General features: G+C 37.2%; 1 protein-coding gene across 2 annotated transcripts in view; it reads left to right on the top strand.

Moving 5' to 3' along the window:
- Nucleotides 1-12,300, top strand: part of LOC111344733 (scavenger receptor cysteine-rich domain superfamily protein-like) — a 43,316-nt gene extending 31,016 nt beyond the window's left edge. For both annotated transcript variants that reach the window (XM_088727252.1, XM_088727251.1), the window contains exons 10-25: nt 112-162; nt 1,070-1,158; nt 1,382-1,437; nt 1,667-1,845; nt 2,393-2,506; nt 2,629-2,647; nt 5,869-5,899; nt 6,391-6,688; nt 6,779-6,889; nt 6,981-7,171; nt 7,721-7,843; nt 8,062-8,132; nt 9,109-9,149; nt 9,620-9,716; nt 9,828-9,927; nt 10,361-12,300. In XM_088727252.1, the coding sequence (XP_088583378.1) occupies nt 112-162; nt 1,070-1,158; nt 1,382-1,437; nt 1,667-1,845; nt 2,393-2,506; nt 2,629-2,647; nt 5,869-5,899; nt 6,391-6,688; nt 6,779-6,889; nt 6,981-7,171; nt 7,721-7,843; nt 8,062-8,132; nt 9,109-9,149; nt 9,620-9,716; nt 9,828-9,927; nt 10,361-10,426 (1,637 nt within the window). In that variant the 3' untranslated portion in view covers nt 10,427-12,300. The remainder of the gene's footprint in view (nt 1-111; nt 163-1,069; nt 1,159-1,381; nt 1,438-1,666; nt 1,846-2,392; nt 2,507-2,628; nt 2,648-5,868; nt 5,900-6,390; nt 6,689-6,778; nt 6,890-6,980; nt 7,172-7,720; nt 7,844-8,061; nt 8,133-9,108; nt 9,150-9,619; nt 9,717-9,827; nt 9,928-10,360) is intronic.
- Nucleotides 12,301-13,297: the final 997 nt, after the last annotated feature.

Raw genomic sequence — 13,297 nt, 5'->3', positions numbered from 1 at the left:
ATATACAACAAAGCAAACAACGTAATTGAAGGAAAAGTACTGGTAGTTGGAGTAATGAATAAATAAAATTTAAAAAATTCCCTTTTTAAAAGTTTTGTCATTTTTCCCCAGTTAAACCAGCATCAAATACAATTACTCCATCTTCACAAACAACTCCCACAGGTGACTTATTTTCCTCTTTATTCTCTGAAAATTATAGATCATACTTAGAAGTTACGAACTAAGGGGAGCAAAACTTTGCAGGTTTCATGCTGACTATCATCAAACAAAAGTCGATCAATTTATGTCCTACTGAGTATTTTGTATCGGGGCATTATACTATGGCATCCGTTCAGTATTAAGTCGTCCTTCTGTAAACCTACCTAAGCATGTGAAAAGTTTACAAATCAAAGGTAAAGGTAACGAATCTGATCCAACCGACGCGTCGGCCAACACGTTGACCAACGCGTCGGCCGACTGCATAAAGTGCCACAGAGCTTTCCTGGACTACCTCTGGCAAATCACTGATGATGATAAAAAAATAAACAAGGGGCCCAAAATGGACCCCTGCGGCACGCCAGATGTGATATTCAGCCAGCTAGAACTTTTGCCATCCACCACAACTCTCTGCTTACGACACGATAAATAATCACCACACCAGGCTAGCAGTGACCCTATTATTCCAAAGGTACGCAGTTTATGCATTAGAATCTTATGGTTTACGCGATCGAACGCCTTAGCGAAGTCCAAAAAACACAGCATCAACGAAGTCCAAAAACACAGCATCAACGCGTCGGCCGACACGTTGGCCGACGCGTCGGTTGGATCAGATTCGTTACCTTACCCCAAATCAAATCTTAAAATGGGATAATATGATTCGTAACGTTATTATCTTAATTCTCGCATTAAACATAAAAAGTGATAGGTCAAGTTTGCTCTCGAGTCTATTGACACCCTGTCAGAGCGAATTTTTCACGGGAACAATTCGAAAATTTTTATTTGCTCTCAGCTTAAACCACCTCTAAGCTGTTTCATTGAATAAAAGGTATTTATTCTTTCTTAATTCTAATAGAAGACGGCTTTTCTTAAGCTTCAGAACGCTCAGAAGTTTTCCTGACAGTAATAATACAGGGGAACTGTAGTAGACGCGTAGAAGTTGCTGTAGAATTTCCATATATGGTACGATAATATATTTGATCAATATTATGATATTTATGGGATACTGACGAACAATTCATCATTTACCAATCTTTTTCATCATCAATCGATTAATCATTTATCGATTTTTTCGTGAAATGAAGTCACTATTTTACTGCTGATATCATTCAGCAACATAAAAAGCACTGGACTGTACGTTTTCTTCGCTAAAGTAGATATTCTAATATTGTATATGTTCTTCCAGGCTTGTGCACTTGCCTTTAAGTTTGGCTGCTTATCTGCAAACACTGTGAACACCAGGTGACGTACAGCCTTATTCTTACATTACAGCACAACTAAGCCAACGCAAATTTGTGTTCATGGGAGGTCTTTTTTTCTTGGTCTATTTTTGACTATCTAATTTCGACATCCTGAGACTTTGAACTGATTTCAATTCAACCTGACTCAATGTAGCTTATGTCACTAAAGTACAAATTATTTTACATATCTTTTGACTTTGTGGTGCCTCGATGTACATTTTACTGTCCAGGTGTGGTAGCGTTATTCTGGACTTCATAATGAGGTTCGATCAAAGAGTAGTAGTTAGCCGTGTTTTGACTCTCCTGGCGGTCGCAGCGAGGCAAGAAAAATTCAGAGATTTTAAAGTTGATCCAGACTCAATCAAACAAGTGTCCACACCCACAGATGGGTTGGGAATCGCAGCCAAAGGTATAATGTTACGAATAAATTGTTTCAGACCAAATATAAGAGATCAATTATGGAATCGTTTTAAGTCATCTCTTTCAGCTTATGTAGGAAAAAAGTCCAATTTCTTCTTAACTTAGTAATATTACAGCTTATTTTGTATCTCTTGTTGGATTTTCTAATGTTTTAGAATAGAAAATACTTCTACAAAATGGTATCGCGATGATATTTTAGGCGTAAGAATTTTGCGAATATTCATAGCACGTATATCCTTTCGAAAATGATCTAAGATTTTTTACTCTTTGTTTTCCCTGTCTTCTTTTTCCTAAGGGAGTCATTTATATGAAGATATATATTCTTGTCGTTTTGGTTCTATTCATTCAAACAAAGTTTTGGTCTACAAAACTTTCACAGGGACTGGGTACCGCCCTATTTTGCCTTAGTATCTTGCCAGTCATTGTGCGCATTCTTTCAACCTTACGCCATGGCATCAGCGCAATATTTCGGCTAGGCTCTAGGAAACCATTGTCGATTTTTACTTTGTTGACCCTCATGAAACCAATCAATTTAGGTCCTGAAGAAAGCAAGTACTCAAGTAACGACGTCATGTTAACAGCGTTCATTGGTATTCCTGCCTGTATAGTCCTTCTTCTAATAACTTACATAATCTGGCTTCGCAGGAGAGGTGAGTAAACAATTTCATTACTTATGCTAAGGGCGTGAGCCATGATCTTTCATAATCCAAAACAAAAAGATTTATAACTCCGCCTGAAGAATTCTACCCTTTTTCCTTTTTCTCTTTATTAGGCGCTGCAGGGGAGCAAAGGTAAGAATTTGCTTTCACGTGGAGTGGTACTAAATTATTCTTCAGATATGGTATCATTCTAAAATAAAATACAAACATTGACGAAAACCTCTTAATAAATATTGGCATATTAGCGCCTAAACACCAGACGTGAACCTTGAGCTCCTGCGAATTTTTTACCTTATTCTTTTTTAAATGGCCTTTCATTTCCTAAGCATTTGTGCAAGGACTTACCACTGGTGATTCGTAGAAAGTCTGACTAATTTTTGCTTTCTCCCTATGAATAAATTATGCCTATAAGTTCAAATTGTTGTCTTATATGATATGAGCGCAATATAAGTTCTTTATTCGTTATTATTGGTATAAGTATTACTATGATTTAACATTTATCACCCGAACGCGAAGTGGATATTGTTGGCTGATCCCCCAGACGAAGTCAAGGAGATTATTCAACAATGTTCACTGAGCCTGAGGCGTTTAATTGTTTTGGTATCATCACTCAAGTGCTTTCGAATCTGTTATTATTACTATAATTAAATAAGCATTACGCACATTTTGTTACAACTGTGTTGATTACTCGTGTGAAGATAAACAAGCAGTTTTAACGGGTTTATTCAAATCAGTAGCAAAACCTCACATATCTTCCTTTGAAAAGAATTCCGCCAAACTCAATAGCATCTTTTGTGTTCCTCGTAACTGAATTTTCTTCTTTCACCTTTATCACCTCCTTGGAAACATTGACAAAACGTGAGGAAGTCATCTTGAAATTAAGGAGGCTCGAAAGGGTTTTCCACAATTAACAGCAAGTGCCGATCAGTAAAAGATATCAGGACTGTCAAACTTATCATCAGGATAATGACTTTACATATGCATAACACTATGTTAGGGCAATCTTTTAAGGGGGTTCGTCAGGCATTATCTGTTGCCATGGAAACAGTACAGTAGTGCTAAAAGACCCTCTAAAAACGATACTGCTGACTCAGGGGCTCATTTTCGCGAGGATGAGTCCGTGTCCGTGCGATTAATCGACGGATGCCCTCAGCGCGGAAAATATCGTTCATCCTGAAGATGGATTCACATTGTTTTGTAATTTTACACATTCCTGAAAAGTGAGTCATCATTTGAGACTCGGACTGCTTACCGTTACGACAGTTGGAAATGAACTCCGGAGAGAAACTCCGGAGAGAAACTCCGGAGAGAATTCTCTAGCGGAATTGAATTCGATGTCTGATGAAAAGTTGATTTTGCAGATGGCGCCAAGGCCGGAACTCCATTGAGGCCGTTAAATGTTGAGTTTCTCGTACAGAGATTGTAGTGTAACATGAGACAAACCAGCATCTGCCAGCTTCTGGACCATGTTTATCGAAAGATGAAGCTTTCCATCGAACGTCTGGATGGTATCTTGTCGATGTTCCGAGAAGATGGCTTGATCGAAGGCCTCATTCGACGATGCACATTTACCATGATTGACCGATATAATTGTTCATGTGCAGTTTGAAGTGGAAGAGTGAAAAAAATTTGGAGTGAAAAGAATTTGCTTTGATGTCTTCCAGACTGTCACGAGTGTCAAACTCAGCGAAAATTAGGGTTTCATATACATCAGAAATTTGTTGGTCATCACAGATTTTGCGAATTTCTCTAATTTTCGAGGTACTAGAGGTATGAACAAGCCTTGGCTTCATTTTTCTTTTTTTCTCTTTGCCACTGTCATAACCGTGAACTTTCATTATTCCGTTTAATTGGAAAACAAAACAAATTTTGCAATCCTTTCTTAACAAATGCGAGTTTGCATTTCCGTAGTTGTAATTTACAGTTTATCAAGGGAAATATTAACAATCTTTCTCACAAGTTAAAGATGAATATTTTATTTTAATTTTACCGTCTGTGGTTGAATTAGAATTAAAGTCTCATCTACATTTTTACGATCTCTTGTTTACTGAAAATTGTTTATTTTTATGGCAACATTTACACTTCTCCATTTCCGTTAATAAAACTGTCAATCAGATACAATGAAATATATGAAGTTCATATATTTTGAACTGCGGTATTAGATACATATGATGCACGACCCTCGCAGTAGGGAGCGCTATTTAAGCAATAGCGAAAATCAGACCTGAAAAAGATCAGGCCTGTACGGGATTCGAACCACTGACCTCTGCAATACTAGTGCAACGCTCTAACAATTGAGCTAACAAGCTAACTGGGAGCAGGCCGTTAAGTTGATTTGTAATAAACCCGTGAAAGTGATAAATCAGATACAATGCTTAAATAGCGCTATCTACTGCGAGGGTCGTGCATCATATGTATCTAATACCGCAGTTCAAAATATATGAACTTCATATATTTCATTGTATCTGATTTATCACTTTCACGGGTTTATTACGAATCAACTTAACCGCCTGCTCCCAGTTGGCTTGTTAGCTCAATTGGTAGAGCGCTGCACTAGTATCGCAGAGGTCAGTGGTTCGAATCCCGTACAGGTCTGATTTTTTTCAGGTCTGATTTTCGCTATTGCTTAAATAGCGCTATCTACTGCGAGGGTCGTGCATCATATGTATAAAACTGTCAATGTTTACAATCCTGGATCCAACAATGATTTCATTTTCCTTTTCATCTTCCAGTGAGTTGTTTAGGAAAGTTTTCGGTCATTCCATTTTATTAGGAATCAAATTCAATGCGAAACAAATCGTAGTGCCCAAAGCTATCCACTTAAATTTTTCGCGGAACAAAGTAAGATCTACCGAATGCACTCGACGCGACTTTATTGATGGGGTGTCGACTTCACCATCCTCCTTTCGCTCGTTAAATAAAATTTTTTTGACCACTTTCGGCAAGAATCCTGCCATCCGAACATTTTCCTACCTGCTTTCAAGAAGTAAACTTTCCATTTTTGTTTCTCAAACAACCACTTCCGCTGGAAACGATAGAGGTGCCGGCAATTTTGAAACCCTCATGGCGGCCATGTTTGTTTACAACTCGCCCGCGGATCTGATCGCGCGCAGTCGCGCGCAGTCGCGCGCGCTATCGTTTAATTAGCTTGCGTGTATCTTGGAATCCATTCTCCGCGCGGTCAAAAAAACCCTTTCGAGCCCCCTTAAATGCCTCTCCTATAATCACCTCGCGCGAGATGATTAGAGCGAGATCTAACGCAATCCTCGACCAATCAGAGCGTGCGCATCTCTATTTTCATCTGAGCAATTATACTAATGAAAATAATTATTATTATATTTTCTTAATTGTAGGACCTATGAAGATGAAAGAAGTATTAACAACGTAAGTCACAGCTAAGATATTAAGGTCACATCGAACTCGGTATGGGCAGAAAGTGTATGATACTACATTAAATGTACGTTATTCAGGAAATATTTGCAACCTGTGAAAGAAAAGAAAAAGCATATTATTTAAAACGCATAAAGAACGCATTTAACATGGGAGACAGATACCATGTAATTGAGGAGAACTCTAACTGGATAGGGACTCTGTCTTAGCATCAGGTCAAGCTACTCGCTGCATTTCAATCACGATTTCCCAAGTTTAGCACATAGATTAGCTAAAGGTCTGCTTTAGGTTGAGATTTATTTCCCGCTCAATAATGGACAATATGCTTTTTATTTACTTTAGTTATGAGAAAGGAAGAATATAAACACTAGATGAAAGTGCGTAAACTGACTTTACAAAAAAAAACCTGTTGTTGAGATTTATTTAAGACTTATTTGTTACAGGCTCATTTCTTGAGTAATTGAAAGGGTACATTGATTTAATAGGACGTGGTGACACTACAAGATATCGAACCAAATCAGCCCCATTCCAGCCCACTCACGCAGCCTTCTTCGGAGTACATGGATCTCAGAGAAGTCAGTAAAGATAACAACAAGTCACAAAGTACAAATCCTGGTTACGCGCCTCTTCATGCAGCGAAGCGCTCCTGGGAAGTTCCAAGACATCACGTTACCATAGAAAAAGTCATTGGGAAAGGCGCTTTTGGACAGGTTGCCAAGGGAACGGTAGTAGGACTTCGAGGGAGGAATGATGCGACTACAGTGGCTATCAAGATGCTTAAATGTGAGACATGTTTTGTTCTCAGTACAGATCTCGCTGTTTTTTTGTTTGTTTTTGCCTTCCAGAACAATATTACTTGCTTTTACCTTCCAGTTAACGCTGCTGAATCACACAAGAGAGAATTGATGAAAGAACTTGACACGATGAAGAACCTTAAACCACATCCTCACATCATCAAACTTCTGGGATGTGTTACAGAATCCGGTATGTTTTAGTTATGTAGGTTTTATTATGCCATAATAAAAAACAATTTGCTTTAATTTTTAAGGAAAACTTTTTCTTTATTGGTTTTCAGAGGAAGTCCTGGTGTTGATCGAATATGTTCCTTTGGGGGATCTGCTGAGTTACCTAAGAAAGAGCCGTGTATTAAATGACACTTATCACAAAGACCCAGATATCAAACCACAAACAAGTCTGACGTCACACCAGCTGATGAAGTTTGCCTGGCAAATCGCTGATGGCATGAGTTACCTGTCCTCAGAATCTGTAAGCGTATCAAAAACAGAAAAGACCATTTAATTATAAAAACTTTCCTTGTAAGGCGTACCGTCATGGTAGGTTTTTTCTCTCATGTATTCTATTTCATGTCTTCAAAAGAATGTTCCGCAAAGGTGCAAACATATTCTTACCGTCTAGTTAGAAATTTTTTTGCATGGCGTACTCTCCAATTTCCAACGCCATCGCCCACGCTTTTTTGTTCTTTTTGGTTGGCAATCGTCGAGCAGCCTTGCAGGTGTACTTATACCTCAACCTTAACTTTTTCTTGTCTCACTGGCCCTTATTAGAATGTCAGTGTTCAAATGTCACTCACAGTTCACTGATTATCGAAAGAAAGTTTTCTCGATTCCTTTTGAAAACTGTATCAGCATTAGCACATTTCAATTTATTGCCAGTTGGGATTATAAGAAATACGCACACCATTGATCTCGTTAGATGCCGCTATTTTCATATCTGAACCTTTTTTCAGTTCCTTTCCTCTTGTAAGTACTAATTCGCATTGTCATGTCATTTATTCTTTCACAATCCTTCCTATAGATCATCCACCGAGACCTTGCAGCGCGTAATGTGTTGGTGGGGAAAAATGAAACATGTAAGGTGACAGACTTTGGAATGGCCAGAGATGTGCACCAGAAAAATATTTGTGAACGAAAAACAAAGGTGATAAAAAAATCAAGGGTGGGGGGGGAATTACCTAGTTACAAAACGTTCAGGATAATCATCTCAAAGATAATTTTGGTGGCAGAGGTGACATGTTTATGGTTTGAGCCTACTAAGGAAATAATAAATACATATACGAGTATTATTTCAATTATTATTGTCTTTGATTTTTCGCTAACTGTTATGTTTTTTTCTGTTTCATGATAACAAATCCCTAGGGCCGTCTTCCAGTAAAGTGGACAGCTTATGAAGCGCTGTTGTATGGTAACTATACCACCAAAAGTGACGTGTAAGTACAACTGATGGTATTCCTTAGAGATGACGTCTATTGAACAAGCGGTTCGTGCTTCGCGTGCGGACACAGAGCTGTTGCATGCACGCCGTGATAAATTTGTTGTGAAGATTTACTAGTCCAAAACGTCGCAAAGCCTCACTTGAAGTCAGCAAGTTCTGTTTCCTTTTCCCGCCATAACTCGGATAGCGTCTGGATATTAAAGCTGAGGTCATCCCTTTTAGGATTAAATATCTATTGGCATATTTTCGCTTTGAGCCTTATAAGGCAATCTCTAAAAAGTTTTAAATTCGTGGTTAGACCGGCAGCAAACTGCAACTGCACGGAAACAGCGGCCGTGCGTCCATAGGGATTTGTACTGAACCTGTTGACTTAGATTAAGATGACAAAAGCATTTCCGTTAAATTATGAAATTTCCTTTCTGCATATTTTACCACCTGTATCTAAGAGACGCCATCTTGGCCTTTAAATCTATGACAGGTCAAGTAATAAACTTCTTCAGTTCAAATTTTATCTCCAGAGGGAATATCAGCGGTTGGAGGACCAGATCATCTTCCCAGCTAAATATGCCGCTTTTTAAAACCAAGTCGGGAAAGAGATCTTTTTTTTTACAGAACTGTAACATTGCTGAATGCCTTAAAACCCCCATATTAAATTAAGTGAATCTCTTATCATTTTCAAACGTAAAATGAAAGCTTTCCTTTTAAATCAAATTTTAATGTCATAAATTTTATATGCAACTAGTGTCCTCATAATTATTTACTGACAATTTTTGAGTATTTTTGCATTATCTGTATTATTAATATTTGTCTCTGAAAAGCTCCCATGGGGAGTCGACATTAAAATTTGTATTGTATTGTATTAATGTATATTAAGATTTGAAACATTGCCATACAAAAACAAAATGTTTCGTTTGTTTTGTATAATGGAGTAATGTCTCTAACCAGCTATCGGGCTCCTGTTTTCTTTGCAGATGGAGTTATGGAGTTGTCCTTTACGAGATTTTCACTATAGGTAACATCTGTTGGAAATTTACTATAGAGATTTATAATATACCTAATTAAAGACGCGGCAAAGTAATCATCTCCGTCTTCCCTCCATCAAACTTGAATGTACGAGAAAAGCTTTTTATTATCATGGATGTGAAGTTTTTATTCGTAATTTGTAGTTTTTATGAATAGTTTGTAATAAATTTTAACCTCTTTTAGGATTTTTCTTCTATTGGCTTAGTTAGGATTAGTTTTGAATATTTTTATATTTCTTTTATCTGGGGCCTCTAAGGATATCAGTTTTTGTGACTGTAGGAGTTACCCTAGTTAAATAAAAGTATCTACTACTACTACTGCTAAATTGAACAATAACATCAAGATAAGAAAACTTCCTGTGCAACTTCCTATTCCATCAAATAACACAGGAGGCACTTTGAGTGGAGGTCGTTGTTCAACAAAATTTACATTTCGACGATCTTGTTTTTTTTTTTTCAGGCGGTTCACCTTACCCACGAATAGATGGGGAAAAAATTGCAAACTTACTTGAAGAGGGATACAGAATGCCTAAACCACAACACGTGGAAAATGAATTGTAAGCTTTTGATAAATCTTTCTTCTTAGTTGCAACAGGAAACATTCTATAAAATTCTCCCATGTTATTCGCAAGATCAAATAATATCGTATTCCATCTAAATAATACTAGGTATCAGATCATGATGAGATGCTGGCAAAATGACCCGGATGAAAGACCAGCATTCACTGAATTAAAAATCCAACTTAAAGAGATGGAAACTCTACACAAGGTGAGGATAGTGAGAACATGGCAATCTTATTTGATGTGGGAGTAAATTAAGGCTTAGCTACTTATGGTCTCTAAATGAACAAATTGACATTTAGACGGGCCGTATAATATGTACTCATCTCCAATTAAATTTGCGGGAATTTTGGTTGATTTCTTCTTCCTGTTTTGCCACCGGAGGTTCCGTTCCATGAAAAGTAACGTTTAGTATCTGTATGTGGGAGGTAAAATGAATTTTCCAATAACAAAAAAATCTCATGGTCATAAAAGATAACGAGACAATTGTAAAACTGCGTTGAGAAGCACGACACTTGGTGGATGATTACGACTTAAAATACAACCTCCTTGTACCTTCCTGGGTGGGAAAAGCTAACAGCCGATGGGGATAACTGCACATATTTAGTTTTATAAGGCTATGAATTTCTTTTTCCCTTTAGAGGCTGATCGACATGAGAATGCACGACAAGCATTTGTATGCAAACGTTGAGGATTTGATCGTGTAGTTGGTACACTACCTCAGTGTTTGCCGGATTGGCCAACTGTTCGAACACTTTTCCGCAACAAGTTTAGGGGAATGTTCATCCTCGCCTTAAGCGCCCACTGGCAAAAAGAACCCGGCATGTTTTATCAGCCGCTAAGGCTAAAACACATTTATTTTAATTAATTTTCATTTTCCGAAAGCGGTTAAACGCTATTGTGCATAAGTTTTTAAATTCTTAGTTATATATACTGACATTTTGTTGGTTAAAATCTTTTAAAAGTATATGCACACATGCTTGATAAAGAAATGTTTTGATTTGTTGATTATGCAGCTTCATTCTGAAAAGAAGGACGTCATGATGACATCAGGTGGTGCATTTTTGTCTCTGTCAATTGTGTCTGTTTTTTCTAAAACAAAATATCATAAGATCGATTGGATATATCAAATATTTTTAGAAAATTTCCGAAAACTTTCCAGTCGTTTTTATTTTTTTACAATCTGGGAGAGCTGTCGGACCTATTTTTGGCTTTCAGTAGGACTGCCAATGTTTTTGATACCAAATGCAACTGAATTTTGTTTTTGCTCTGATAACTGAGTATAAGTCTGATCATGCGGTTTGTTTTCAAAGCTATTCTTGTACTTTTTTTTCTGTTTAAAAAGTGTACAATTTGTCTGAAGAGCGCAATAGTTTCATACTTTCTAAATGCGACTACTCAGCCAAATCGAATCTGTCAATTTTTTTTCTTATACTCAATTTTAAAGCAGTAGCTTTTAAAACGATTTTTTGTAATAAAAATTGTTGGAAAATTCACACAAGACATTGTGTACATTATTATGCCTTACACCATCACGAGTTTACATTTTTCACAGAGTCAGGAATCTTGCATATCTTGATCAGCTGGACGGATCATATTTCCTGTCTGAGAGCTGACGATAACCATAATTTTCGGCTCAACGTTGCATTATTTTCAACTCAATTACAGAAAAGGTTATCCACTGCTAGAAAACTAATTTTAGAATACTGAAAATCCTGGAGAGGAATCATACGGATACGGATGTCAGTTTAATTTCGAATTTCATTGCGTAACTAATGATGAGTGATCGAAAGTTAAGTCACACTTGATGTAATGATCTTCGGTCCCTTTAAGTTTCTGTTTTTTTCGAAACAGAAATACTTGTAAATAAAGTGAAACTCTCTGCCATTTGTAGAAACCAAGCACTCCTTGCCTTCCTATTGGTTTTTGTCGCTGAGGATCGTTTCGCAGGTAAGTCTTGTGATTTTTTTGAAGGATATGCTCACAATAATATAATCATATTTCTTCAATGCACAAGTTTACAGGTATGTTGAATCTGTACTGCGCTCCGATGTACCACAGAGGAATCAGATTAGCTCAATAACGACAAAGGGTGCAGCAGGTAATATTTACTTTGCAGCGTTGGCTGTGAGAGGGGCATTGTAAGTGTAGCCTCAACTCAAAAATTATTTGCTTTGAATAGCCTGATTCTGTCAGCGCTTTTGGTTTTGTGATGCAATGGTTAAAATCAACAACAATCAAATTAGAATAAAAATTGCAAGTTACATTTGGTGGTAGGTTATGATAACGCGGCGTTAGGCGAGTTTCAAGAAGCACACGCTAATTTATCCCCACTGCTTTTTCATGGAGGAGCGGGATTTAAAACAAAGCAAAATTTTTGTTTCTCACTTTTGATCTCGTGCGTGCGATAAAAATGTAAATGTATTGATTATAAGACCTATGTATTGTAAATTATCGTTAATCGTTTAAGAGAGCGGTTCATAAACGTACTAATCTACTTGTTTGTACGTTTGTTGATTAGAATAGAATAGAATAGACTACGATCTTTATTTATACACGATAAGAATTAAAGCTAAAGAGCGTGTGGGGTCGTGTACTTAACAAAATAGTATCTGGCCAACTATTGATTATACTGACACATTTCAAACTAAATAATAGACCATAATACAGTTAAACATTCAATTTTCCTCTCAACTTAAAAATTCTTGTAATCAGTTAATCTATTCCTAGCCGTCGAACCTGATAAACTAATAAAAAAGTGAAGCTTGTGAAGTGATTATTTCTCCTGAGTAGCCTCCTAAGATTCTTAAGGGCGAAACTACCTACATTTTTGACATGATGGTTAACATAGTTCCAGAGCAACCGAACCTCTATATGCTAAAGAGTCCTTTAAAAATCTAGTGTTGAATCTAGGTATGGTTATTGCTTCTTGGTCTCTTAGTGAATGGCTACATTCCCGCCTTATGAATATGCTATTAATTAGAGACTGAGGTAGCGAGACTTTACTTGCTCTATAAAAAAGGTTAACTACTTGAAATTTGTATTCTAAATTGATCGTATCCCATCCTGAAACGTTGAGAGCTACATTAGATTCCGTATCTTGGGATAAGTTGTAGACAATTTTTGCTGCTCTACAGTGAAGTTTCTCAATTGAGTACAAAAGATCCGAATTTGTACACGAACCCCATAATATAATACCATACTTCACAGAAGGTAATATTACACTAAAATAAAACTTTAAAACGACATTTTTGGGCAAGAACCTTGAGCGCTTCAATAAGTCTATTTTGTTCACAAAGTTTTTCTTCAGTTCTAGCATATGCGGTATCCAGGTAAGCTTGTCATCTACAATCATTCTAAGAAGACGCGATTCTTCGACATGGCCTAAAACAGATTTAGCCAAAAATATTGGAGGTAGCGGTGCTATAATGGTTGGTGTACTAATTAACATGACTTCGCTCTCAGCCGGGGGAGGTGTTAAGCGATTCTCTAGGCACCATCTGTAGACCTCTTGCAGAGCACAGTTCAAGGAAGCAATCGCTGCGTCTGCAGACTCTCCGATGCTGAAAATTGACGTA

Source organism: Stylophora pistillata, chromosome 7 (genome assembly GCF_964205215.1).
Source record: "Stylophora pistillata chromosome 7, jaStyPist1.2, whole genome shotgun sequence".
In the NCBI taxonomy this organism is placed as follows: domain Eukaryota; kingdom Metazoa; phylum Cnidaria; class Anthozoa; order Scleractinia; family Pocilloporidae; genus Stylophora; species Stylophora pistillata.
The sequence above is the reverse complement of the archived record's forward strand: the minus strand, read 5'-3'. Positions and strand labels throughout refer to the sequence as shown.